Here is a 27,717-nt window from a genome sequence, read left to right on the forward strand (position 1 = left end):
AGAGATCGGAGGATGAAGACTGTCATGTGTTGATCAGCGATGCCGTTTTCGCGGGACACAACACATGACAAGAGGCCGCGGTGATTTGATTTGTTCACCTGGAGCCCACGATCAGAGGGGCTACACCTGAACAGGGATAGTTCAGATCTGACTAAGACCACTGCCGAGATCTACTCCCCGATTCTCATTTTCATTTTCATCAGCATAACCAGCATCAAAGTTGCTCGGACGTGACGGAATGAGGTCGGTAGTAGTTAATGACGCCTACAGAGATGTTCCATTTCTGTCCCATTCTTCCTGGAAACCGACAACAAGTGCCACAGATGACGTGTGCCTCGTCCCCCTGAGTTGAGATGCTTGCTGCCGTTCCTGGGGTGCAAATGATGCATCTCCTACCACATTCTGCTCATGGATTACCACTACTCGCTGATGCCCAGAGCCGTGATAGATGGTAATACGAAGGTCTGGCATGCCTGGTTGACGGCGGTGGGCCAGACCGCAGAAAGCCCGTCCAGCACCGGCGACATCTTTCTCTTCCGGGAATAGCTCCAACGGGGATTTCGGGAGCATCCCGAGGCAGCTGGCCAATCATGTATCAAAATCCAGAGCAACTGGGCAACTCCTGCTCAATATTGAAAGAAGCAAACGGATGGGAATGCAAGGCGTAATGATGAAGACTGCGTGTCCTTCATTATCCTAAGCTTTCAATCTTGTGGTTGTCCAGCAATCAATTCCTCCTCCCTCTACGTTCGTTGTCCTCAGAGTTGATATGACGATTCGCAAGGGCCAACTGGCCGATCACAACATAGATATGGCACCGAAGGATCGAATTCGGGGTGATGGCTCGACAAAGTCGACACTCAATATCCACCAAGTCCGCGTCCAGGAAGACGACCAGCAGCACAACAACCCGACAGCAGACATCTCCGACGGGGAAGGCACAGTCGCCCCCAGAAAGCCCTTGGCATTCTACCTATCATTCATCGGCATCTGCTTCTCCGCACTGGTCTGCGCACTCGACGCCACCTCGCTCGGTGTGGCCATCCCGGTATGTCTCTCTTCCGTCCAACATCTCGCGCTCTTTCCGACTCCTGGTCATGTTAAACGCGTGAACTGACAACTCTGCATTCCGCATCGTCGCACAGTCTATCGCCGAGCAACTCGGCGGCACGACGCTGCAGTCCTTCTGGGCCAGCATCGCCTACCTCCTCTGCGTCGTCACCACCCAGCCGCTCTACACCGCCGTCTCCGACGTCTTCGGCCGCAAGCCGCCCCTCTACCTGGCCTACGCCTTCTTCGCCGCGGGTTCCCTAGTTTTCGCGCTGGCGGGGAACATGCCCGCCGTCATAGCGGGCAGGGTGCTCCAGGGCCTCGGCGGCGGGGGCATGGACGTCCTCGGCGAGATCGTCGTCGCCGACATGACGACCCTGCGCGAGCGCCCGGTCTACCTGGGCGTCAAGGCCCTGCCGATGGCCGTCGGGAGCATCCTGGGGCCGACAATGGGCGCCCTGTTCAGCTCCTTCGCCTCGTGGCGCTGGATAGGCTGGGTGAACCTCCCGCTCCTGGGTGTCGCCGCCCCGCTCGTCTTCTTCTTCCTGCGTCTGCGACCTGCCGACACGGCACCCCTCGGCGACAAGCTCGCGCGGCTGGACTGGGGCGGCGCCGCCCTGGCGCTCGCCGGCACCACCGCCCTTGTCCTGCCCCTCAGCTGGGCCGGCACGCTCTACCCCTGGCGCAGCTGGCAGACGCTCCTCCCGCTGGTCTCAGGCCTCGCCCTCCTCGCCGCCTTCGGCGCCTACGAGGCCCGCCCCGCGCACCCGATCGTGCCGCACCGCGTGCTGCGCTCCCGCACCGCCGCGGCCACGCTCGTCGGCAACTTCGCCCACGGCGCCATGCTCTTCGCCCTGCTGCAGTACCTGCCCCTGTTCTTCCAGGCCGTCGCGCTCGAGACGCCCATCCGCTCGGCCGTGCTGCTGCTGCCGACCAGCGCGGCCAGCGTCGCGGCGGCCGTGGCGGGCGTCATCGCCGTCGGGCTGGTCGGCAGGGGCTACAAGTGGGCCCTGCGCGCGACGTGGGCCGTCACCGCGGCCGGCGCGGGCCTGCTCGCGCTGCTGGGCCCGGAGTCGTCGCGGCCGGCACAGATGGGCGTGCCGGTCGTCTGGGGCATCGGCATCGGCGCCCTGATGCGCCTGCTGCACCTGCCCATGCAGGCCAGCGTGCCCAGCGTCGACGACACCGGGGCGGCCATCGGGGTGTCGCTGGCGGTGCGCCTGTTAGGAGGCCTGATCGGCCTCGCGATCGGCTCGACGGTCTTCAGCAGTGTCTTCGCCTCGTCCATCGCCGCAGTCTCGGAGCTCCCGGGATCACTATCGATCTTGCGGGACGCAAACCAGGCGATCGGGTTCATTCCGACCTTGCGGACCTTGGACATCCCACACGGAGAGTTGACGCCAGTCCTGGACGCCTATCTGGAGGCTATGCGAGCTATCTTCTATACTATGACCGGGTTTGGTGCGGCTGGGTTTGCATCGTCGCTCTTTACGGAGGAGTTGACTCTGAACAAAACGGAACGGGGCCGACAAGCATTTGAGGATTAAGGATGACCAACTGTGTTGTTCAAGGCTCAAGCCACGTACATTAGAGATATACACGTTAGTAATTTGGTAACAGTTATGTATAATCGCCATCCATGATTAAGGGGTACCTCGAGCTGTTATTGTAAGACGCACGTGAAGCTTCCCGGTCCAGCCCACTCTTCACTCTGCGTCATTTTCGAGGCTGACCAAGGGAATCGCGTATCGCGAGGTCTCATAGTCGAAGCCTCCAGGCTCTCCACGGAGATTCTTCGATACAGTCTCGGCCAGGAGCCCGGCCTGGCGAATGCCCATTGAAGTGGCGATCTTGCGCAGTTGTCCCAGAGCAAATAGGCGTATCTTATCGGTATTCTGCTTCTCCATGGCAACCACATATAGCTGCGAGATGAGTGAGATGGCTCCTGGGAGTACGGGTCAGTTGCCTGTTGATAAAGATCAAAAAGAGACCTGGGAACCCACTCGGTGTGCCCATGAAGACTGCAGATGCAGTGCACAGGTCTGCCGAGCACTCCTGGATAGTGGAAATAATTGCCGACTTCTCGCCTGGGGTCAACAAGGGTACCCGTAGGTCATTCTGCAAGAGAATCTGGTTGGCCAGGACCCGCATGATGCGCCAGTTGTTCCAGACTTCTGCCGTCCATAACGTACGATAGACGTGTTGTTGTCCATCAAAGAGACTCGTGTCAGCGACATTGCTCTTCATACTGTAGTAAAGCCAGTTAGATGGCACAGCTGCTTTCCAGGCGCGCATGTCCTCGTCTAAGTCCAAGGCCGTGGCACGGATAGCAAAGGGATTCTGGATCTCGCCGTTTTTGAAAGCGGCCCAGAAGTTGACGAGCCGGAAAGAGATCTCAGAGATGGACGCCGGACTAGCGACCTGACGGCTCTGCCAACGCTGTCTCGTGTTGCTCGTCTGAAAGTCATACGTCATCTGTACCAGGGCCGGCGGGACGGGCAGGTTTTGCTGCATGCAAGCCAATATCTGTGGAATGCTTAGAAGGAGAGGGACTGTATGAAGTATAAGGCAAAGTGCTCACTATTTGAGACCGGATCTGCACATAAAGTTGGGCTCCACGATCGCTTGCAAACTGCGTTTGGCCTCTTAGTTCTAGCAGTGTCGTTGCTCCTCGGACGTGGGCCATCCACCTGTTATATCGACCCCAGTCTTCGAACTCAACGGTCTGCATTCTCGGCATATTAGAGCACGTCATATGTATGCCGCGACGGGAACTTGTCAGTGGAAGCACCATACCTCGTACAGACAGAGAAGTATAACAGCCATCAAGGTCGCATCTGAGACTGCCTCGACCGGGTCATTCAAGGCTTGGTGGATAGCCGCCAAGGCATCGCAGTACCCCCTACTAGCTTTGGATGCAATACTCGATGAGGGAGAGACATTGGATATGCCAGCCATACCGACCGCTTCAATTGCCTTGCGCAGGACCTGGCGAGAGCTGCCATCAACATAGCATCGAGAGAGCCAGTCATGATAATCGAAAGAGAAGGGAGGCTCGTGAAAGGCATATTTCGTGAAGAAGAAGCAGGCCCCGAGCTCAGTGGCGGGTTGAACGAGGGAGCAGGGGAGGTGTCCAAGAGCAAGGACTGGAGAGACGAGGGATGAGCTGCGCTCCGGTACTTGAAGACCCAAATTGGAGGAGTATGCGTCCGCGCATATGAGAGCTGCTTGTTCGGCAATGTCCTGGACTTGACGCGTTTTGCGGGCCCTCCGGATAGTCCGGCCGGACTCATCGCGAAACAGAAAGTTGTTGAGATCCCGGTAGCCCGGGCACTCGCTACCCAGCTTCTCGCATTTCAGACAAGCGGGCTTTCTCTGATCGCACTGCACAGAATAGAATGTCAGAGAGCCTGATGGTAAGATACAAGACAGCAAAGAAAGATCCCCATAAAGCAAAGGGCAAACAAGAGTTGGTGTTGGCATACCTTGACCTTTCTTTGACGACAGCGCTGGCAGCCCCGGCTGAGCGCCCCATAATACACCATAGGGGATAAGTCTCTCACTCAAGCCAAAAGCTGCAGTCTAGACATGCTGCACAAATGAGAAAAGGCGAGAGGAGGAAGAAAAGGAGCCGGGAAAGGTTGAGAAAAAGACCGGATTTCGTAAAGGGCCAAGCGGAGAGTAAGACGGTGAGCTAAGAGGCCGACTGGCGCGTCTGGTGCCTGAAATCCGATGCTCCAGGGCGGGGCGAGTAGACGGCAGGCACTACCGACGGCTCGCACTCTTGCCCTCTTTTTGGCCTAGCGCGGATTCGTGTCTCTGTCTGAATGCCGTCCGTGTTCAATGTTGCTGCGTACTTCTGTCGCCAGGGAGGCGGGCTATCTCCGTCTCGAGCTACTTCACCTCTGTCAAGCCGAACACGTCGCCAGCTCCCGGAGCAAGATAAATACCGGAGCATGTCCCAGAGTCTGTCTACCATGGAGGCATCAGACTCTTGGCACTTTTACTTCCCTTCACAAACCGTCAAGTCTCGTACCCTGAGTCTCGCTCGTTACCTACTACAAGCGGCCAAGGAATCATGTCCGCACCTCCAGCCTCCCGGCCCACGGCCTCCACGGAAAAGACCTTCAGCGCCTACAATGCCGAGCAGGGCAAGGCGTACGCGGCCGCCCGTCGCGACTACGACCCGTCGCTCTACCAGCTCGTCGTCGACCGCCACCGCTCCACCGGCGGCCGCTTCGACAGCCTCGTCGACGTCGGCTGCGGGCCAGGCCTCGCCGCCCGCGCCCTGGCACCGCACTTCGCCAGCGTCGTCGGGCTGGACCCCTCGGACGGCATGCTGGCCACCGCCCGCGCCCTCGGCGGCGCTACCGCGACCTCGCAGCCCATCCGCTACGAGGTCTCGACCGCCGAGGCCCTGGGCTCTGAGCTCTCCCCGCCCGTCCCCGACGGCAGCGTCGACCTCATCACCGCCGCCAACGCCGCGCACTGGTTCGATATGGCCGGCTTCTGGCCCGCCGCCGCCCGCGCCCTGCGGCCCGGCGGCTCCGTCGCCCTCTGGACCTCGGGCCCCATCGTCACGCACCCGGACATGCCCAACGCCACGGCCATCCAGGACGCCCTCGAGCGCCTGCGTAGCGAGTACCTGAGCCCTTACTTCGTGCCGGGGAACCGCATCGTGCACGACCGCTACGTGGACCTCCTGCTGCCCTGGGACGTCGAGGACCCCCGCGCCGCCGAGTTCGACCGGGACACCTTCTTCCGCAAGGACTACCGGCCCGACGAGAAGTTCCTCATGGGCATCCCCGAGGCGGACCTCGACACCTTCGAGGCCATCATGGCGACGGGCAGCCCGCAGACGCGCTGGCGCCAGGCCCACCCAGACGATGTGGGCACCGAGCGCGACGTGATACGCATCATGCGCAGGGAGATTGAGCGACTTCTGCACGAGGCCGGTGTGGAGAAGGGCAAGGAGAAGGTCAAGGCGACTGTTTGTGGCGTGCTTATCATGATAAAGAAGAAGGCGGAGTAGACATATCGTTATGTAATGGTTGGAGAAGAGGCCTAATCGGGCACTGTTGGCCTTTTCCGTTTATGACACTGTGAATGGAAAACTTGAGACAGCTAACAAATCGATATTTCCCAGAAAGCCACTGCTTGCTTTGAAATTCCACACTTGTTCCGACGCCCGTAGATAGCAGTCGTGCGTAAAACACATAACAACCTCCTTGTACCCGCGATACATGATACATCCAACAAAATATCCAGAATTTCGAATATGTCCAGTTTGTGAACTGAACGTATAGTTGTTTCTTGCTAGGCCTGATTATGTATTATGTCGTGGCGACCTCACTGACGACGTGTTCCGTTGATTCACACTTTGTACCACATCTTGAGAAAGTCAAAAGATTCACTCCAGGCTGACGAGTTTGACTGGTTTGTGTCACTTCGCCTTAGTTGCTGCGTGATCACCCTTTCGATGGCCTTGCCCATTTCTATGCCCTCTGTGATGAATTTCCACCAATACTTATTGCGTAGATCTTCCCCCACAGAGTCTTCTGTCCCTTTCCCAATTATCAGCGGATTGCAAATTGCATAGGGAGAACGGTGTACAGTGAAGAGCTACGAGGGCTGGGAGTTCTTGGGGGGGGGGGGGAATACCTTTAAGAGAGGACAGTGTCTTACCACTTTCGAGAACATTCAGTAAAGCTTCTTCCCATTCTTGCCTTTCCGCGCACGGGGCAAGAATTGGGTTTATCCAACTTGTCCTGCGCTCCGAGCTGTCCGGGTTGAGATAGACCATGGCGCTCAGCATCGACCTGCGCGAACTGAACTCGGTGGTGATGGACGTCGACGAAATATGGCAGTCTCTCTTGAGCCAGTCTCGAACGCACTCCGGGGAAGGATTGAAATAACCGCTAGAGATGGCGCAGAAGGCGAGCCAAATCGAGATGATGATGGCGTTCCAGTCCTGGAAGGCGCACGATGCGATGGCCACGACCCACTGGCACGCTATCAAAAGCTGCAGTATCCGGCTGGCCAGTCCCCTTCCGCGGGCCGGGGTGGTGCGGAACAACGGCTTGTTGAGCAGCGAGTTCAGCGTATGGCTGCCGCCGTAGAAGAGCCACCAGTGCGTTCCGTTGAAGCTGTTGGTGCACACCACCACCCTCTTGAACTCGGACCGGTCCTCGTCCAGCAAGCGGCGTCTTTGGCCGCCGTGTGTCGCGTTGATGGCTATCCCCGTCAGGGGCAAGAGGATGAGGTAGACTATCGACAAGTAGAGGCCGCACATTAGACTGATGGCTAGGGTGCCCCCGAGGGCCAGCCATCCCACGAAAGATAGGAGCCTGTACCTGACGCTGTGGCGGCGAAATCTTGACCACGACATGGCCCACCATTCATGATGCGGCTCGTCTCGCTGGGAGAGATTCTCTCGGTCTAGAACAATGACGCTCAACTTTTGTTTGCGGGCCGAGCTGTTCAGCAGGTTTAGGGAGTTGTTTGGGATTGCAATGGTACTGCCAGATGAAGACATGATGACACGAGTCGTCGTGGGCGTACTGCTGGGGTAGCAATCGCCGTATCGGCCGTCGATGCAATGAAGCACCGTGCTATGATCCTCGCGGTCAAGACAACAGGCGTGATCATTGTCAAGGGTGGACAGCAAAATCCGCGCTCCCGCCGGCGTGACGGGCCAATGCCAAAGGGGCACGCATCCCGCGAGCTCGAAGACGTGCAGCTTCGTGGGAAGGTCAATGAATTCTATTAGAGCAGTGAGCGGGAGGATTCCAGCAAGCTGTTGGGCCCATTCTGGCATGCTGGGTGCGGATTTATATAGAGACGACATTGTCTAAGTCGATTTATGATTGTTTAGCTATTTCAGACAACATGAAATAGTAGTGGTTGCCAAGTCGTTGTGTAGACGATCAACGGGGTTGTGAGATGGATGGAGTAGAAATGGACTGTCTGCCAACATGAGCAGCAAACTGGAAACTTTTATATACAATCTCTTACCAGGTGATACTTGCATCCGGCTTCTTGATTGGCTTTTCCTGCACGGGGCGCAGTCCTCTTCATCAGCGGCAGGGATGCTACTGATTGGCTAGTTATGATGCACGCCTTGTCAGGCGCATTAGTTGGGCAGGCACAGATTATCCAATTATCACATAGGCTATGAAAACCTTTTAGTAAGATATGCCTGTAGGCAGAATTGGTGATGAAGAGCAGATGATATCAAGCTCAATTGACAAGAAAGCCCATTCAACCAACTCTGACTCTGGCCATTTCGCTCGAAGACACGTGCTGCCAACGAATTTTAGTTGAAGCCGAATATGGCCAGTGTATAACAGGTAAATCCCACCACTGAATTTAAAAGCAGGCACACTCTGTGAGATAAAGAAATGAGCCAAGTCTTCATTATAATTATATGCCATGTGTTTTGTGTCGTCTAAGAGATGTTGGTCCAGCTCCGTCAGGAAGGCGCTGGGACGCTCGATCGGGGAACTCTACGAGGGCCTGGGTTTGACTTCTGTTTATTCCAGGCTGTGGACCATTAGATCTAGGCCGGGCTGACCCGGACCCGAAGAATCTTCGAAGGCTTGGCATGGTCCACGACCCTTCAGTCTGCCCACCTATTTGTGCCGTGTTCGAGCGATTGATAGAGGCTGGCGTTACGGCCGAACCCCGACTGTGGTTCAGCTTGATATCAATATCCTTTGTGGTGGGGAGAGGCTCGTTCGCGTCTGGTCCTGCGACTTGTTGTTGACTCTGAGTTTGTGTTGCTGTTATAGGAGGTCCTTGATACCGGTTTCTCGATTTCGCGATCTCGGTGCGATTCACGACATAGCCATCAACTATCCAAGCCTGTTGCGGAGGAAGCGTCTCGCCAATGCAAAAACCTTGCGTTTCTTCGTTGGAAGAGGTAGTGTGAGCCTCTGTACTGGAGAAAGAGGTGTTGATTTCTTTCTTAGCGGAGCCAGTGATGATCTCCCAGTGAGGGTGTTTCTTCCGATCAGATGGGTCAGTGAGCTGCGGGCCATTCTGTCCCGGACCAGTGAGATACATCGCTTTTGTTTCTCGCCGAACATGAAGTCGTCTGATAATCTGGCAGCGGTACGTCTGTGAAGACCCGCTACCCTCAGACTCCCGGACCTTGTTTACGCTCGGTCTGTAAATTTCCACCAGAAGGCCAATCTCTGGAGGTGACGCTTTAGGTTGCGGTCGGGATAGGATAATAGCCAATCTTTTGTCGCTTTTCAGTACCCCGGAAAGAAAAGGGATGGATTGCCCTGGATCGGCAGGTCGGGCCGTGTACCACTCCAGAAGACTGTCGTCAACGGGAAACGTGAAATCGTCCTCGTCGACGCTGTTCAGTCCCAACACTCGTCCTCGCATGGCTTCGCTATTCATGCGAAGGAGAAATCCCGGGTATTTGACAAGGAGGCCTTCTCCTTCAAGCAGATCTGTCTCGGCCGTCCATTTGCTCAGGGGGTCAGGATAGTCAACCTCGTGGGCTGACATCCATGTCTTGGGAGCCCATCCATAGCCGAGGGTTCCATTTAATTCGACTTTTCCGCCGGGAAGGAAGATGATTCCAGGTGGTATGCAATTCTTGTAGGTACTGTGGAATGTCCTCCAAAATTCACACACCAGCCGGTTGATCTTTTCGTCCGACACATGCAGGGTCAGACCTGCTTCCTCGATTTCAGTCTCCTCATAGTTCACGTTAAGTAACGTTGCGAGCGCCAATGTCTCGTGTGCGCGATTGGTTGTAGTCTATCGGTCTTAAGTTAGCCAAGTGTATCTAGCTGAATACATGAATACATGCAGGGGTGACATCAGGAGACACTTACCCTCCATCGCGCGGCACGCCAAACCCCGGATACCAGCATCGCAGCTTGGATCTTGGATATACCCCCGTATCGGCCACGGTCCAAGGCGTCGATTGTGCTGTGTTCATCAGACATGGTGTTTTGGAGCAATAGTTCCCGGAGTGAGTTGACAAGAGGAGACTTTTGAGCCTCTCGAGTTGCAAGATCATTTTGGAGTTTTTCCAGGCTGACAAGATTGTTCTCCTTGAGTGACGAATCCTCGAACGTGATATAGCGCTTTTTGCTCAGAAACGCTTCGTGCAATGTCCATAAACGGCGCATCCATTGGCTAGCAAGAATTCTCATGGCCGCCTCAGCAGGCTTGTCTTCGTCGGCGAGTGGCATCGTGCATAATCCGTTGTCGAGGACAATGGTGTAACTTGACTTTGCAAACACCTCGAATATCTGTCCGATAGCTTTGGTCTTGAGCCGTCGCAACTCTGGATCCATCATGTTGTTTTCCATCACAGGTACAACTAGCGTGTCCATCCAAAAAGGAATATCCTTGCCATTGTTGGCCCGCCGCAACTGACGTCTAATGAATCTTAGCTGACATACCCGCAGCTGGTTGGTCTTCTCATTCCCCCAGCCGTCTGACCAAACATGCGATATAGTGGCAAATGGCTGGGCATCGTGAAGCCTGAGAGGCTCGACCTCCAACGTAAACTCCTCGGGGTCCGGATCATCGCTGTTCTCCGTTTTGAATCGTACCAATGGTATATCTCGGTTACCCATCTCGGCCATTTTGTCCTCCTCCATTCCCAAGATATCTTTCACCTGATTCATATCCGGGCCAACAAGGTCGCACTTTTTAGTCTTACATTTCCATAGACAGCGTGTGGCGTATTCCTTGTTCTTATCTACCACTTTAGCCTTGCAAGTGGTTGAGTCGCATTCCTCGTGCCCGTTGATCATTCTATCTGAGTCGTTGTATGCTGAAAGGGCCTGCAGGAGCAACGATGCGTTAGATCTCAGCTGTCCCTTCAGCAAGAACACCGCGCGCTTGCACCAGCCCTTGTCCTGCATCTTGAGTAGGACATATCGCGGCGGGCCCCAGCCAGCGTCGTCGTCACTGTGCCATCCTGCGAGGTCTGCTTTGCACTGTTGAATGATCCTGCATTTCGCGGCCCAGAGAGTCTCTCCAACCACCATGAGGGCGAGAGCATGTTCGTCAGTCAAATGCCATGCTCCGCTCATGTCCGTTGAATACCGTGGCTCGATGCCATCAGGTCCACAGCCACAGTATCGACGTACGACATGACGGGCTTTTTTCAAGACGTATTCGATCTGGATCAGTCGCGCCCACCGGTTCTCGGGTTGACCGACCTCCCACAACACCCAATCTTCTACGGCCTTCTGAAGCGACTTGGTGCTTAAATTTGAGCCGGAATACAGGTCATCGAACGACAGTATGGGCTTGTCGTCTCTCTGGAGCACCGTGAAGATGAGCCCAAAGAACAACCAGGCTTGTAGAAGCTGGTCGAACGAAATGAACCCCTGGTCAGACGAGTTGCCAGAGACATGAAGGTCATACTCGTCGTCCAGATGCCAGCCACACTTCTTGGGGAATCGATGGAACTCATCCTTGGTCTTGGGTGGCGGGATCGATCCATCTCTACGCAGGACAAGGCCTGCCCGAATCCAGGGAATGTTGCAGTCATTTTGAAGGTGGTCCATGTTGGGCAAAAGGTAGACTTTATGGCACACCTCGATAGGGCCAGGCGGCAAATCTGATTGAATAGAAGCCAAACTCTGGACTGACGAGGCAGATTTAAGATTATGATGGAGGGTTGGTGATTGTTTGGCATCGCGACAGGGCGACAATGGCCGATAAATGCCTCGAGCGAGCGATCAGGCTGCCCGCCCGGCATGCGAGCAGACGGGGGCGAGGGGGAACACACCTCTGCCATGATCTCGACGAGGCTGAACTCGCGTCTTTCCCGATGCAGTCATCGAATGTTACTCGGTGGCTGGACCTCCATGCAGCCGTTCTGCGGCCGGAGCCCTTTTGCCGCCCACGGCGGATGTACGCGACAAGACATTGGATGACAGAAGTTGTGCGGCCCACCATAGGGTACATTTTTTAAGCCCCGACTCATATCATGTGCAGTCTACACGCATTATTGGAACGCAATGTATGGGAAGGTTGACCAATAGGAGTCCTTGGTTTCAGCCTGGTCATTGCCGGTGCTGAGTGATATCAGCTGGTCATATTTGTTGCGCCAGTTGCGCCACCCACACACCCTCCTCCAGACACTGCCACCCCTCACAACAGGCAGCTGAAACCGAATCAAACAGGCTGCCCTCCCTCCTTCTACTAGGAGGGTGCAACGGCTAGTGCGCAAGGCAGCTTCGCACAGAGTTCTTAGGGACTTCCATGCCCCCGTGTTCTCCTCGCATCGAGTGGAACAGACTCATTCGCACTGCATGCTCAGTCATAGTGTCAAAGAACCCTGTGTAAACATCATGGCCACGAACCATTCGATTCAGAGGCTCAAGGTACAGCAGACAAGCCTATATCCGACGTGATATTTCCTCTCATGACTAATGTGGAAATAGACGAACAGCTTCCGGGTGTCGGGGCCAAAGCCATCTAACAGCACCACTCACGAGTGAGTGTCGAAGTGAACAATGCCTTCTTGGAGCAAGTATTGCGCTAATACAGACCAGAATCATTCTGATATCTCCACGCATGGTGGAATTGGTCCTGGAGACTTGGGTTCATAAAACAGTCAAGCAGATTAGGGCAGAGCCCCCACGCGATGTCGAACTGGTGTTGAAACTTTTCTCCTTCAGTGTTTCCGATGTTTTAGAGAAAGGCCGGGAGGCGCTCGATAAGCAAATCGAGAGATGCGTGCTGAAGCTCAACAAGGCACGTAAAAACGCCGACAAGCAACCGTCCATAATCTTCATTGCTCACAGTCTCGGTGTTTGGGTATTGAGGGGTGCACTGGCTAGGACCATCGTCCAAGGTGTCGACGTCCAACCCCTCAGCATCGTACTCTTGGATGCGACCTTGGTTGACGGACAGTATTTGAAGTACCTCCAACAGCTTGGCGAGAGGATGGTCGCAAATAGTTCGAACGCACTTCACGAACAATTAAGAAAGCGCTTGGAAGAGATCGACTTGCACTATGAGTCGCTGAAAGACAGTATGCATATCTCCGGCGTGCAAGATGGCAGCGATGTCAGGTTTCCTTGGGCTCCCAGATACGACACTCAAACTGTCCGCCTTGAAATCTGGTTGAGCGACAACCCAACTCTGTCGAACGTGAATGTAAGTAAAATGCTGCCCAACAATGCTATCGAATGAGCCAGTAACGAATCACCATCAGCCACGTCGCGACCGAGAGTCACTTCTTAATGTCGTTCGGATGGCCACTAGCAGGTACCGAGATAGCCGCCAGGCAGCGGCCCAGTCCCTTGATAAATTTGGGCTGAAAGACATCCTCCAGTCTATGATCAGTCCACAAAAGACCAGTCAACCTATCTCAGCATTGAAAGCTCCCAATATGGCCAGTATCGCCGAAGAACCTGAACCAAGGCCGTTTTATCCCGGCTTGACTATGGTCGCTAGGCCACCCTCGCTAGCGATGAGCAATTTCGGCTATGTGAACGAGCACGGAGTCTTGTCCAAGATGTCCTTGGCAGATTTCCCGGAGACTGGGATCACACCTGAGCAAGTGAAGAAAACCAAAGACCTTGCTCTTGCTTTCCTCGAGCATGGGGATCTTGAGGATGCTCAAGTACTGCTAGAAAGAAGCCTCGAACTCATGGAAACGATGGAAACGGCTCTTGGCACAGGTTATTCGACCGAAGTCACCCACGTCAAGACTCACATGGCTGTGATACTTCTTTACCAAGGGGAATATCAAAGAGCCCGGAAGTCACTCGAGGACTTACGAGATGAGTCGGTCCAGAAACCCCACGAGGCTAAGGTCGTACATGAGCTGCAGCGATGGGTCGCCATCGCCATGATCTACGCCGGCGATTACCGCACAGCAGCAAGTGAGCTTGAAAAGCTAGCCAAGGAGAATTTGGACCAAGACATTTTGAAGATACAGATTCTGCGCGACCTCGCATTGGCAAACGGGCTGAAGGGCGATCACAGGGCCGCCAACTCATATCTCCTCCAGGCTGGTAGTTGGCTCCGTCATGCACAGAAGCTACAGAACATAGGGGAAGAGACAGAACGAAAGCTCCAGAAGAAACAGTGGGGCCTCCTATATACCCAGGCACATCTTTACACCCTGAGGGGTGAATATAGGTCTGGGCTAGTCAGGCTCCAGTCTGCCCTGAAGCAATTTCAAGGGCGGTTTGGTAATGCGCATGTCGAGACCCTGAAGGCCGCCAATCTACGGATCCAGCTCCTCGCGTACACTGGCGACTACGAGGAAGCCGAGCTTCAGTGTAGAAAGATGGTGCAGACCATGGATAAAGAACTGGGTCGGATGCATCCTCTTAGGCTGGAAACGATTGGAGTGTTGGTATACATCCTGCACTGCCAATCCAGATTCACAGAGGCTCTCGTTCTGGCAAAGTCTCTGTGCGAGATGACGGCCTCGGTGGTCTCCGACTCCCATCCCCAAACACTCCGGGCAAGGAGTCAGCTTGCCAGAGCACACTTAGCCTTAGGGAACTACCACACAGCTGAAGCGGAAATCCGAAAGACTACCTCGGATGCCGTGAAGAGGCTGGGTATTGACAATCCCGAAACCTTGCGCTATCGATCGGAGCATGCGCAGGCCCTGCGTCATTATGGAAACCTCGAAGACGCGTTGAAGATAGCTTTACACACGTTGTTTCGGCAACGAGTTGTGTACGCCAATCTCCCTCTACGAGCCGAAATGCAAAACAACAGAGACTCCCAAGCACATACGGCCGCTCTGGCAGAAATGATTGAGGAGATACATGTACACCAAGGCTCACCTGTGTCCTTCGAGATACACCCCGATCTTCTGTTCACCATGCAGGTTGTTGCTTCCATTGTAGCAAATAACCCGCAACCGCAGCTAAAAGACCCAGAGAGGATTTTTGAAGCAGTGGTGGCCTGCCGAAGGAGCAAGCTGGGCTCGTCTCATACACTGACTCTGTTCGCCGAGCAGGAACTTGGCTCTTTCATCAGAGAAAATGACGATGAGGGTCATCGATTGCCCTATGTCAATAATATCCTCTATCATGTATGGAGCGAGCGCTATCATACTTTCGGCCCATCGCACCCGGAAACGCTCTCTGCAGAGCGAGAGGTGGTCATTACAGACTGCATTCGGGGTGCATGGGAAGAAGGCGGCCCGGCAAAGAGAAGTAGCTTGGCTTCTTCTAAGTATGAAACGGGAGTCCTGAAAAGAGCCCCAGACAACAGTTTTGATAAGTCTCTGGAGCAAAAGGACCAACATGGTGGCAACATCTTCGTGAACTTGTCTGCATCAACATGGATGGATATCGAGAACGTCTCGCGATGTATTGTCGAGCTCCAAGAGCCACAGCTGGGCCCCAACCACCCAGAGGTACTCAAGTCATTGCTCTGGCTGTTCTGTGTCCAGCTGTTTATGCAAAAGCCTTCTGAAACAGATGCAAACGCCGCCTGGAGTCGACTTAAATCACGCCTCAAAGATCCATCTATCTACCGAGAACGACTGATCGATGTCCTCAGACTTGAGGAGAGGGTAGCAGGCATCTTCCAATACCACCAGTACTATGATCAGAGCAGAGAAATTCTGGATCATGTTCTTGATACAATACAAGCAGAGGCGATGCGTGTTCCTCAAGATTTGCAAGACGCTCTGGACAGCTTGAAACTGGACGTGGCCCAGAAGAAACTGGAGCTGGTAGTCCAACGCAAATAGCCGTACACCAGTTATGCACCAAAGATGCTTTTAAATACCTGGCCTACACTTGACTTGATGGTCAGTTCCCTTTCTTTTGTCGCCCTGGGCGTATCTTTATGAAGCTTGCTAACACAGTACACCAACCGTCAAGGAGTAGTTTTACCGTACTGTAATGATTGGGCAACTGGCTTGACTGAGGCACTTCTCTTTGTTGCTCATTGTTTGTAGCACGCTGAAAGGGAAATTCGAGACATGTAATTCCTCTTAAAGCCACTGCTTGTTTTAAGGTTGGCCCTTGCTCCGGATCAAACCAATACTCAACGTCCATAGATAGCTATTATCGAGAGGTCAATGGATTCCATTAGAGCAGCGAGCGGAGGGTTCTAGCAAGTCGCACGCAAGTTCTGGTATATTTGAAGTACTCTGCGCAGAGTCTGTTTCCAGGCGTTCGGAGGTGTGCACCCTTTACGACGACGACAGCCCACCCCGGTCGAGAATGAGTATTGGTTCATCTGCAGTCGCTTGGCTATGGCAGACTATCTTACCGCAACTCGCTCAACAAGGTCTCAGCTCAGGAGCCGTTGCCATTTTGCGGATCGTACGCCCTCGTGAAATCATACAAATGCGCGTGGCCTGGCTGCCCGTTGTACCAAGCGTCCCAGTGCCATAGAGCAAATCCGGGATCGTTGGCAGCCTTCTGCTTGGGCCAGCACCTGTTATCCCACATGCCTGCGTCAACCGGTGGGTTCGAGGCGTGCTCAAACAAAGAGATGCGAAAGTATGGCGTCACACCCACCGAGACTGGGGCAGTCTCTCGGACGACACCGTTTTGCACGGTCGATCTAATCTTGGGAGCCGGAATCGTCCTCCACTTCTGCATGAACTGCGCAGGAGTCAGGCCCTCAATATGTGGCGAGAAGCATGCCCCCTTCCACATCCGACCAGCGCCTTGGTTCTCCTTGTTTGGAAGGAAGCGCATCAGTTGACCCCCTGGCTTGCCAGCATTGACAATCTCCGGGTCGGTGTCAGCTAGAAGATAGCGCGGGGGATACTCGTCGACATCGCAATTGTCATTTCGCCAAGACGGGTGGTGCTGGTCGTACCATGTCTGCGGCCCCGGGCGCTTGACTGCCAGGTTCTTGACACCCCCATGAGGACACTTCAGGACTGCCCAGGATGGGTTCTGCGCAATGGCGGAGCTGTAGTGGTAGCAAGCCTGCGAGTACTGTTGGCTGCAGACCTTGGATATGGTGGTCGGTTGTGGCCCGAACTCTAGCGAGGTGATTACGAGGTCGTTTTTCGTCGTCGTGCTTGCTCCCCCACCAGCCGCAACACAGGACTGTAGGCGAAGGGTATTTTTCGCGGCACCCATGATGATACTTGACTTGCCCGCAGGAACATTGCACTTTCTCTTCTTGGTCACGCCATTGTTTCCAGTTCCGTTGGGTCCGCTCCCTGTGCCGGCTTTTGGCTTGGAGCGATCTGTTGGGTTGGCAGCGTCCCCCTTTTTGCCACTGCCCTTCTTCAGATTCTTCGGCTGTCTGAAACTCGACACCCCATCGGCAACATTGCTTAGGATGCCGAATACTCTCTTGATATCCTCGGGTACAATGTCGCTCCCTCCACATGGGCTAAGCCACCATTCGAATGCTCCGACTGGGTCTTGATCTGACGGATAGGCGTACGAGACCACTTGCGCTGCGGTGGTGACGGCATCTAGTTTTGATATTGTCAGACACTCGTGACCAGGTTGAACCAGAGAGGACCGCGGCTTACGTACCTAGGCCAGCATCTAGAATCTTGCCCACTCCGGGAATGGCGGACAGGCCGACATCCAGCACGAGCTTGAACGCGGACATGACGATGTAACATCCAATCTATTTGAGGTCAGCGTTGACAGTTTCCCCTTGAACTACGTTCACTACTTCATACTCGAGGAGAGACAACTTACCTGGGCAATGATAGGCAGGGCATCGATAATTGTGTCGGCAAACCAGTTGACAAGCCCATTGTCACATGAACACCGCCCGACGGCGTACTCCCACCCGGGTTTGTTGTTGCCAGGGTATGGGAGCCACGGGATCGGTTGATCCAGCGGAAAGTGGCCCACGCACCCGTAGTTTGTGGTTCGCCCTTCAGCCGTGGCCTCGTCCACGACTTGTTTGCACGCATTGGCATAGCACATCTCCGTGCTGATGTCCCGTTTACTGCCGTCTTTGAAGATGAAGCAATGCAACCTGTTTTCGTTGTAGTTCTTCTCTTTGTCCCACAGCCCGCCCGAGGGCTGATTCGAATCGACAGACCCATCTTCCCATTCGTCAACCACCGGGGTTCCGCAGGTGTCTGGGGGACAGAACCCATATTTGCAGGCAAACTTGCAAAGACGCTGGAGATCGACATCCTGCTCATCCCAGGCCACGAAGTCGGCTGTCGACATTACCGGAGGGAGTGCTATCGCTCGCCCTGTCACTAGGCACCGACAAGTGTTCTGCGGACAAAATCCATAGGCACAGGCGAATGCGCACAGATCATCCGCATTCAAATCATCGCTTTCCCCTGATACACATCCCTCGGACCCCTCGGAGGGAGTGTCAATAGGCACATCAAAATCATCTTTTCCAAACGACTGCAAGTCAACAGCCCAGTCAATTGTGCCTGCAAAATTGAGACTTTTCCAGTCGGATCGCCTGGTATCTTTGGTGGTTGGTGTCATGTAACTGATGTAGTCACCTATAATCAGTTTGGTCAGCTTGGATGACTTCTACATCAGGTACATTCTAGCTAGAAGAGGCAACAGGATAAATCAAAACGGAACAGCGCAACTTGAGTCGTAGAGTGGGCAAAACAGATTCCGGTGAAGAAAGAATCGAGTTAATCATCAGGGGAGGACCGGAAGAAGGAGACGAACCTTGGTACAATAACACATCGGTGTTCGAGTCGCCATCATGGAGTTGCTGGCCACTTCCGCCTCTAATGATCTCGTTGATCTCAGCATTGGAGATGTAGCCGCGCGTGTCTGTGCATCTCCCAGGGTTCGCGTCTGACTGCAAACGAGTGCCAGTAAAGTCGCACATTGGGCCCCAGCATCCGTCTACTGCCATGTGGAAGGACCTGCCATAGCTGGACTCTCCGACGAAGATCTTGTTGTTCGCCACTCCGGCTTTGGTAACTGCGCAGCATCGAACGTTAGTACAAACAAATTCGCAATCCACACAGGCGTACACTCTTCTGAAGTAGAAGAGTTTTTATCTCACGCACTTATAGAAAGAGTGTTTCGTGTCTCCGTAAGGTTAACTGTTGTCCAAATGTCAGTCGAGGAAATGGAACGCAAGTCCTATGATCTAATGCTATGGAACTGTGTACGTACCGTGACTTCTGATGCATTTCCCTGACGGACAAGAGTCAAACGCATTCGGGTTTCCATAATCCCACTGACCGTGGAGATCATATGTCCTATGACGATGCAGATCAGCAAGGTTGAAAGTCGCGAGTTGGAGGGGTAGCGAAAGTTGTTCAGATGGGGGCCCGTATCAGTGCGGACTGAACTCACATGTACACGATATAATCAATGACAGCTGCAATCCTATCGATAGGGAAGGCTTTCAAGTACCAGTAGGAAGCTGGAGCTGCGATGGACACCGACTTGGAGGCGCCCACCTTGCTCTTGAGAACCGTCAAGAACCTGAGATACGAGACACCATCTCCCTTCTGGCCAATGACTTGCCCATCAACCGTAATATCAGGTGCCTACGCCACCGCAAAGTCTTGATGTTAGTCATTGAAATGAATCTCTCGATACAAGGCCACATGCGCACAATGGCAAAACACTGAGGGCGGGAAGAAGGGGTCTGCGCTACTTACACCAGGGTATTCCCAGTCTATGTCAACGCCGTCGAGCTTTTCCTCATTCAGAAACTGCGCTATATTGGTAGCGAATGTCTCGCGGTTGACAATGATTGCTTGCCGAATGATATTATAGGTAGCGGCTTCGGTTGAATATGCCCAACCACCGAAAGAGATAATTCGCTTCACCTTAGGCAGGCCTTTGAAAGCTTCCCACTGATTGTGAGGATCTTTGATGACGACTTTCCAATTTGATGGGTCGATTTCTGCAAAACCCCAGTGGATATGCGTGTAGCTACCGTCGGTATTGGCATTTCCTGCCTTTAGCCAAAGGCACTTGCGGTTCAAGTTCCACGACTCATAGTAACCGATTCGTGAGAAGTTTGCTGGTGGACCTGAGTTCTGCTTGATCTCGTTCCCGCAATTGGAAACGCAGGTGCTCCTGAAGCCTGGGAGTTTGGTCCCAGGCCCTCCGCCTTCCGGTGCATGAATATCACAATGTTCCGGAAACGGACCGCAGAAGCCCCAGTTACTGCAGCAAGCCTTCAATGGACAGGGGTTGAGTTCTGCCATTGGTATGGAGGTGTCGCTTTGCTGCGTACCTGGAACTAACGGTCCACATTCGGTGCCTTGTTGTGGTGGTGGCAGCGGCGGCCTGCCAGTGCTGAGACACATGTTGTAGCCAGCGAGCATACTTTTGCATTCGGTCCAGCCCCAGGTTTTGCCCTTGTTGAAGGACTCGATTTGCTCCTCAGTCAGTCCGAAGGTCTTGCCGATTTCCGCACACGTGTCACCGGTCTGGATATAGTGGACGGCGCAAGAACCATCCGCGTTCGGCTGAGGGGCCTCGGGTTTGGGCTCAGTGTACGGGTCCCCTGCTGAGCAGCAGACGTAGTCTCCAGGTTGAAGGGTAGAGCAGAGGTCTGACTTTGGGTTGTACTTGACAAAGTCTGCTCCTCGAATTCCGCACTTGGCCGCGAGGGATGCACAGCCATCACCCGACTCAACGCGAATGTACTTGCAGGTGTCGCGCTTGCCGAGCGAACCTGACCTTGGCCAGAGTGTATTGCTCCTCTGTCCATATGCACGCGGATGTACCACCCTTGAAGTACTGTTTGCGGTTCCGTTCCGCTCAGCTGAGACAGGAGTGGAGGCAATATCAAAGACCTTCACGCGGAGAGTTGCCTGACCGGAACCGCCAAGAGGACCGTTGCCAATGGCACAACTGCCGCGACTCCAGGCTATGGTGGTCTTTTGCGCGGCAGACAGACTGCCGTTCGTGTTGATGGAAAGACCGAAAACAGTTTCAGGGCCTCTTCCACCTCCACAAATTTCGGCTGTGAACAGTTCCGCCATCGAATCGCCCTCTTCCAAATGTTTTGCGACAGCCCCGAGAGCAGATGCCACGGTTGGCTTGCCGAGACCAGCACCAATGTGCACACCGGCAACTGTACGGTTGAGGTACGCGAACAAAAAGGCCTCGTCGCAGTTATCCTTGGTGTCGAAGAATGTCTTCATGCCGTCAAGGACACTTGCAAAACCAGGGTTAGATCCGCGACTGCCGCCGGTGCCAATGGCAAGTTCACCATCCGTTTCGTCGCCATCAATGGCGCATGCAGGAGCAGTCCTCAAGCTCACTTCTACCAGATTGGTCCCATTCTTGGGGTTATCGATTGGTATTGAAGTGGCATTGATCACAGTTCTATCACCTGCAGCAGCCGGATCTTCTCCAAGTGTGCAACTCCGAAATAGAACATCGGTATCAGGATCATCAAGGGGATTGAGAACAGAGAAGTGTAGAAGCATCGGTAACTTGCAGCGCTCGAGGCGGTCGATCGAGTGGTATGGAGTCCATTTGTGTACATTTGCATAGTCGATATGACATGGCAAAGGACAGTCATGTTGATCCGGGATGTAAGTGAGTGTGTCGGCAATAGTTGAAGCATCGTCCTCGGAAACAGGCCTCTCGACCCTTGTTCCGTCCACATTCATTGCTCCATGCACCACTGTGGCAGCCACAGGAAGAAGAATGAGGAAAGACTTCATCGTTGACTATTACAGCATCTGCAATGTCAAGTTCGATTGAAGCCCATGGGGGAAAGGTAGAGAAGGCGGGATGTGTTACGGAAGGTCTAGGCCAGAAATACAGGTTGACAATTCCTCGGGTACCGATGCAATTTGAAGTGAACAAGTCAATATTGATACTATGGCAGGCTGTGCATTTCCGTCTCAGCCAGAACTTGCCGTTGAGGCTTGCACAGGTGCTGTCTTAAGACAATGCATTGTCCCCGCCCTTTGGTTGGGTCGTACGTATGGATTCCCGCTGTTTCTGTATGGAGTTGACCTGACCTGATGCCTGTTCTTGACCACTATTACTGTTGGCTAGGGATTCCGAAAGGAGTATGGATTGCGACATTGACGATGCTGTTGGTTGATGTGGACTGGTCTTGGCACAGTCCAGACAAGGAGGTGCTATCATCAGCCAGCCTTGGCGCTTGACCAGAGACCCTGGTGACATGCCGTCCTTCAGGAGGCACTTGGCACGGCGGAAACAGCTGTACAGATTGAGGTATTTGCTAGCTAGCCGCATGCTATGTGGTCAACAGGGGATCCCTGGTACGAGGTCTCCAACGTTCTATCTGGTTCAGGTTGTGGGTTTGCACCCGTGAGCCGCCCGAGTGCTTCCGCCGTTGAATGCTGGTGTAACCTGAATAGGGGCGGGCTCCGAACAGCTTTCCAGAAAAGGACGCGTCGATCTCCTGTTGTGAGTGATGGACAAGAGCTACCTACATGTACGATACATGACCTACAGAATCCGCCGTGAGCTGTAGTCTGAAATTGATGCAACTAGAGGTGGAGGGATCTGCCGGGGCCACCGGTTTACAGAGCCTGGACCCGACAACTAGATGATCATTTCCCATCGAGGGTAGTTGCACTAGGTGACTGCAGAAGTGAATTTGCTGAAAGAACTAGTCATCATGCATCGCCATCTCATCCTCGTAGACAAGCTGAGGTGGGATAATTCTCCGACATCGCCTTGCGCACGGCCGCTAAGCACTTTGACTTGCGGTAGGCCCCCAGATCCGGCCACCCGTGTTCTCTGTAGATGTCTTGTAGCATGGCCACCATGCCCACTTCGTCTGACCCACAGCCTGAAACACCCCGAACACAGTGTTGGCTGATGGGGATCCATTGTAGCTCAACAAATTGGGCTTTCAGGGCATCAAAGAAATCAGGAATTGCCCAAGCGGTGGCACTGTAGCGCCATTGTGCCTCCTCGTCTGGAACGTCGTCGTCGGGCTCGTAATCGACTCTTTCTCCAAACCAGCCACTGTCTTCCAACTCGGGTGGACATCCGTCCTCCCAGTGAATGATGCCGAGCTTTGTATCGAGTATCAGGACTGGGTTTTCACGGTCCCCCGCGGTCAGGCTCACAACATGGGCCGGTGCAAGCTCGGTAAACTCGGCTCCTTCGGTCATGATGCGCACTGATTCGCCTGTGAATCCGCTGGAGGGCTCACCGAGCCTTTTGATGAGCTGTTGCCAATCGGCGAACACACAGCCCGGAGCTGCTTCGGCGTCGTCATTCCAGTTCCGTGGACATCGGATGTAAGGCAAATGGGCGAGCAGAGCAAGGACTTCGTCTGACTTGCCCAAGGACTGCAAGACCTCGCGGTCTGCATTCACGATAGACGGCCAGCCCCCTTCAGGCGGGTAGATGACCTGGGAGTTTTCCAGGTACATCGTAGCCAGGAACCTGTAGTAATCGCTTACGGCGGCGATCGTGGCCGTTCGAGAATAGGTAATGTCCTCGAGTTGCAGCATGTTGTTGGTTCCTGTTGCGGGATGTTGAGCGAAGCTCAAATGATCTGACCGAGGCAATGCAAGGTGAAATTGCACTTTAAGTGTTCCGCACCACCCCAGAAGAACTTACCCCCCGCCCCTGTCCGCCCCAGGTTACATCCCTAGATTGGACCCCTGGAATGGACCGCGGAGCCTCAGCCGGAGGTAGTGCACGCCACGCGCTCATAGGTCTACCCACTGAATTCGAATTGGTGGATCAGTTAAAAGGGCCTGTGAACTACAAGGGCTAATAATGTCTGTTGGAACTTTCTCGTCTTGGCATCGGGCCGCTGCCAGAGCTCACGGGTCAGGAGGCCTTCCGCCTCTAGATCTCAATTTCTCATGTTCGACCCTGATCTTTGTGCTTTCTTCATTTCTATTGTTCTCCATGCGTTGTCGCTCAATTGCTCCGTCTTAAGTCGCTCGCAACAATCGCAGAAGGCCTACCAACATGCACATCAAAGTTTGCCTCAGCGGGCTTGCTGTCTTCGCGGCAGCTCCAAGCGTCCTGGCCAGATTTCTGGCAGGGCTGCCCCAAGAAACTCCTCCGGCTCACGCGATGCTCGAAGAGAGACAGGCGACAGTCACTCAGCAGCCGACGGCAAGCACGCTCTCGCCCGACCCTTGGGAGTGTATCACGGAGAACATCACCCAGTATTTCGACCCGCCTAAGCCTTCCGGCTCGGTTCTGAGCGAGATCAACTCGTACGGCGACAAGATCATCGAACCTTGCATGGCTACAGCCACTGGCTTGGACCAGTTCTACTGCACAGTCTCGGATCCGCAGTCTTGGTGCGGATTTTCGACTGCTGCTCCCCAGGCTGTGATGAGCAGCTATCTGGCCTTTGTCTCGCAGGCTGTCTCCTTCTATACAGAGAAGAGCTCAAAGATGTCCATCTTGTCTACCAGCTGCGCCAGTGCCTGGGCCAGGTTCGATCCAGCCGAGCGGGAGTGGGTGAAGATTGCCACAGCGCACGCCTCGTGCTACCTCGCAAACCATTCAAACGCTGGAAGTACGACAGCAGTGGCTACGGCATCCTCAAATGCGACATCTTCTTCGTCTACGTCAACTTCCAGCAAGGCGCCAGCTACCACCAACGGAGCAGTCGCGCGCGGTCTCGAGGCTTTTGCGATTGTGAGCACGGGACTTGCTGTTTTTGTCAACGCGGCATGACAGAGTTAGACACATTGGTGTTTACGGTCAGGCAGGGAATAAACATCATGAAACTTGCTGTATTATACTGGGATTTGAGGGGCTCCCATACCTGTCAGCTAGTCACCCTGAAGTGTCTGATGAAGGCTCGTCGACATAGCTAAGCAGGTTTCTGGATAGAGAATAGCACACTGACATCGGAGAGAAAGAGTGGTACATAGAAAGATGCGATGCATCTACGCAATCTGAAGCTTGTTCACAAGCCCAAACCCTTTTTTTGGATGAATTACCGTCATGTCATGGGCTTTCATCCCCTGCGTGTTCTAACATTGTGCTCCTCCATGAACCCATCGCCAATACGTCCTGGAACCGCCAGCTCCATAGGAGCCAAGACCTTAATTTTAATGGCCCGCCTATGCCCGACATTCTGTCTCTGGGCCCGAGCGCTTTTCTGTGTGGACCTTGATGTTCTCATAACCGTTGGCATGAGTGGATCTTGTCCAAATGCCGGCGCTGAGCAGTCGATCATGGCAGTTGGAAGGATACCCTGGTCACATCCTAGTCTGAGCGCGCAGGCTTCTCAGCTGAGTGATGCCTGTCAAAGCGGCAGGTGCACAGCGTATTAGCGCACAATACGGGGGAACCGTTGACGGCATTGAGGTTGTGTAACCAGGCGGCTCGAGATCGAACTCGCTCAAGTAGTGGCAACGGCTCCTTCATTTGGAATAGGGTCCGAGAGAACTCCCCAACAATACGACGCGGGATTGATCTCATTGCGGGGCCTTTGTACGTTGGACCTGGTCAGCAGCCAACCAGTGGTGAACGATGCTCTCCACAATGCAACCGAGGCATTGAGAAGTCCAGCTGCCGGACCGGATTCAGGTACCGGAACCCTAATGAACATAGAGTTATGTTTAAGCTACATAAGTGCTTACATGGATGTTACCTTGTACACTTAAATGGACGTTCTATTGAAATCCGATTGACTGCGGAATGAATCCGTCTGATTGCGCGCGCTAGTGTTCATTTCTTTCATCGGAAATTTGTACGGAGTAGATTTCTCTGGAACTAAGAACCAACACCTCTTTTAGTTGGCTTGGCATGGCCGGCACAAGGACATTTTTAACCAACTCACCCTCGACACCATGAGACGATTCCGAGCCCTTGCGTAAGTAAGTGGGACTGGTGTTACGCTTGTGGTGATTGCGATGAGGCCTTCTTGTGTTGGCCTTCTTGTGTTGGCCTACTTGTGTTGGCCTACTTGTGTTGGCCTACTTGTCAACCAGTAGATCATCACGGCCGAAATCCCTCAATGCAATACTTGTGGTTGCCAAGAGAGCATATCACAGAATTAGCATCGTAGGACTTTGGGCGAGAGGCCGGAGTCGGGAAGGAAGAGATGTACTCACATGTACCGCACAATCCATGACCGCAATATGCATGCCGCGGAGATTGTTCAGGTATTTAGTGAAGAGCAAATGGAGCAAGTCAAGGAAAGAGAAGAACGGGCTGTCTAGGATTCACGTTCGATCTGCACCTCGTGTGAAAGAAAGCCATGTCGTTTTCTAGCACTGCAATCATATTAGGCGCCGGCCTCTTCAATGTGGCTTTCGGTGCATCGGTTGGGCATATTGTTCGACGTGACGGATCGTCGCCTAGTTTGACATATGACCCCAACACCACTAGCTACTGTTCGTGGTGGGTTGACTTGTCTTCCTCGACATCCTGTGATTCCGTACTTTCGGACAATTCAATCACTTTGGAAACCTTTCGACGATGGGTGAGAAATCACATGTATCCAGGATTGGTAGAAGCTGTACTAAAACCTGTGTTGGTCAGAATCCATCTATTCCCGAAACTTGTGGTCAGCTTCAGGCAGGACACTCGTACTGTGTAGAGGCAACTTTCGAGCCTAGTGTGACCATGTCCACGGCAACAACTGCAAACCAGGCGCCGACCACCACGGCGCCACCAACGTCGACGAAGCCGTCTAATGGAATCACCACCCGTACGTCGTCCAGAACCTCTTGATGGTAGCTGACATGCTGCTCAATACTAATTTGACTTTCTCCTCGTCAGCTACTCCGACTCAGCCTGACATGGTGCAGAACTGTGACGCTTTCTACTCTGTCCAACCAGGAGATACCTGCGCCGTGATCGCCAGCAAGAACGGCATCAGTTTGTCCCAGGTCCTCGCTTGAAACCCATCCGCCGGCTCCGACTGCAGCGGGCTCTGGGCTGGCGCTTATGCCTGCGTGTCCATCATTGGTGTCGACGCCCCGAGCCCAACTACCACAAGTTCTGGCAATGGCGTTACAACGCCGTTGCCAACGCAGTCAGGCATGGTTGCAAACTGTGGCAAGTTTCATCTGGTTGAACAGGGGCAAACATGTGCAACTATTGCGCCGCTCTACTCCATCTCCACGGCCGATGTCATCAAGTGGGACCCGGCTGCTAAGAATGACTGTTCTGGTCTCTGGGCCTCAACTGTAAGCGTTTGCCCTTACTCATGGGCAGGACTTCCCGTTCTGCGAGTCATGCTTCAGCTCAGCAACACATCTAACACCTTCCTGCTCTAGTATGCATGCGTTGGCCTTATTGGAGGCACGCCATCGCCGACGACAACGACATCAGGGGGTGTGACAACTCCCACGCCCACGCAGCCGGGCATGGTGAGCAACTGTAAGAAGTTTACGTTTGTAAACTCTGGCGATACTTGTCAGGGTATCGCATCTTCCAATGGCATATCGCTCGACAACTTTGTAACTTGGAATACTGGTGTTGGTGGACGAGATTGCCGTGGTTTGTGGGCTAATGTCTACGTTTGTATTGAGGTTTGAGAACATCGCGCCGGCCACGTGCTCACAATGTCTCTAATATTCAGTCTTTCGTCCTGACCTCCCGCAATCCTAGCACTTCCCAACGTCTCTCAAGAGGACAGAGTCAAGGGTTTTGGGAATCATGTAATACAATTAATTAATATCAGACCGCTTGTGCCACTTTTGCCGCCCAAGGATATGCCTGTGAATGATTTACGAGCTATCGAGGTATACGGCTGAACCTGTCGACGGCGTCGTGGAATATCGGGGTTGTATCATCATCTCCCAGAAGGTTGGTGAAGACTAGAAAC

At 53.9% G+C, this 27,717-nt stretch overlaps 9 protein-coding genes across 9 annotated transcripts; 4 read left to right on the top strand and 5 right to left on the bottom strand.

The window, feature by feature from the left end:
- Positions 1–811: 811 nt before the first annotated feature.
- E0L32_004134 (uncharacterized protein) lies at positions 812–2,597 on the top strand (the record flags this gene model as incomplete). Its single annotated transcript, XM_031138511.1, has 2 exons — positions 812–1,048; positions 1,146–2,597. 2 exons carry the CDS (start codon positions 812–814, stop codon positions 2,595–2,597), a joined length of 1,689 nt encoding a protein of 562 aa, XP_030997850.1.
- Positions 2,598–2,756: 159 nt separating this feature from the next.
- Positions 2,757–4,585, bottom strand: E0L32_004135 (uncharacterized protein; the record flags this gene model as incomplete). The annotated part of the gene is made up of 4 exons (XM_031138512.1): positions 2,757–2,995; positions 3,054–3,507; positions 3,847–4,423; positions 4,536–4,585. The coding sequence occupies 4 exons, from the start codon at positions 4,583–4,585 to the stop codon at positions 2,757–2,759; spliced, it is 1,320 nt and encodes a 439-aa protein (XP_030997851.1).
- A 543-nt stretch (positions 4,586–5,128) lies between these two features.
- E0L32_004136 (uncharacterized protein) lies at positions 5,129–6,082 on the top strand (the record flags this gene model as incomplete). The annotated part of the gene is made up of 1 exon (XM_031138513.1): positions 5,129–6,082. One exon carries the CDS (start codon positions 5,129–5,131, stop codon positions 6,080–6,082), a length of 954 nt encoding a protein of 317 aa, XP_030997852.1.
- A 341-nt stretch (positions 6,083–6,423) lies between these two features.
- E0L32_004137 (uncharacterized protein) lies at positions 6,424–7,867 on the bottom strand (the record flags this gene model as incomplete). Its single annotated transcript, XM_031138514.1, has 2 exons — positions 6,424–6,614; positions 6,736–7,867. 2 exons carry the CDS (start codon positions 7,865–7,867, stop codon positions 6,424–6,426), a joined length of 1,323 nt encoding a protein of 440 aa, XP_030997853.1.
- Positions 7,868–8,472: 605 nt separating this feature from the next.
- E0L32_004138 (uncharacterized protein) lies at positions 8,473–11,597 on the bottom strand (the record flags this gene model as incomplete). Its single annotated transcript, XM_031138516.1, has 2 exons — positions 8,473–9,825; positions 9,903–11,597. 2 exons carry the CDS (start codon positions 11,595–11,597, stop codon positions 8,473–8,475), a joined length of 3,048 nt encoding a protein of 1,015 aa, XP_030997854.1.
- Positions 11,598–12,386: 789 nt separating this feature from the next.
- On the top strand, positions 12,387–15,766 carry E0L32_004139 (uncharacterized protein; the record flags this gene model as incomplete). Its single annotated transcript, XM_031138517.1, has 4 exons — positions 12,387–12,419; positions 12,480–12,532; positions 12,591–13,197; positions 13,256–15,766. The coding sequence occupies 4 exons, from the start codon at positions 12,387–12,389 to the stop codon at positions 15,764–15,766; spliced, it is 3,204 nt and encodes a 1,067-aa protein (XP_030997855.1).
- A 553-nt stretch (positions 15,767–16,319) lies between these two features.
- On the bottom strand, positions 16,320–21,637 carry E0L32_004140 (uncharacterized protein; the record flags this gene model as incomplete). Its single annotated transcript, XM_031138518.1, has 8 exons — positions 16,320–17,464; positions 17,529–17,625; positions 17,700–18,478; positions 18,657–18,917; positions 19,007–19,042; positions 19,116–19,201; positions 19,299–19,495; positions 19,610–21,637. The coding sequence occupies 8 exons, from the start codon at positions 21,635–21,637 to the stop codon at positions 16,320–16,322; spliced, it is 4,629 nt and encodes a 1,542-aa protein (XP_030997856.1).
- A 945-nt stretch (positions 21,638–22,582) lies between these two features.
- Positions 22,583–23,416, bottom strand: E0L32_004141 (uncharacterized protein; the record flags this gene model as incomplete). Its single annotated transcript, XM_031138519.1, has 1 exon — positions 22,583–23,416. The coding sequence occupies one exon, from the start codon at positions 23,414–23,416 to the stop codon at positions 22,583–22,585; it is 834 nt and encodes a 277-aa protein (XP_030997857.1).
- Positions 23,417–23,885: 469 nt separating this feature from the next.
- Positions 23,886–24,608, top strand: E0L32_004142 (uncharacterized protein; the record flags this gene model as incomplete). Its single annotated transcript, XM_031138520.1, has 1 exon — positions 23,886–24,608. The coding sequence occupies one exon, from the start codon at positions 23,886–23,888 to the stop codon at positions 24,606–24,608; it is 723 nt and encodes a 240-aa protein (XP_030997858.1).
- Between the last annotated feature and the right edge of the window lie 3,109 nt (positions 24,609–27,717).

This window comes from Thyridium curvatum (assembly GCF_004353045.1).
Source record: "Thyridium curvatum strain D216 chromosome Unknown NODE_19_length_512963_cov_79.951035, whole genome shotgun sequence".
NCBI classification, from domain to species: domain Eukaryota; kingdom Fungi; phylum Ascomycota; class Sordariomycetes; order Thyridiales; family Thyridiaceae; genus Thyridium; species Thyridium curvatum.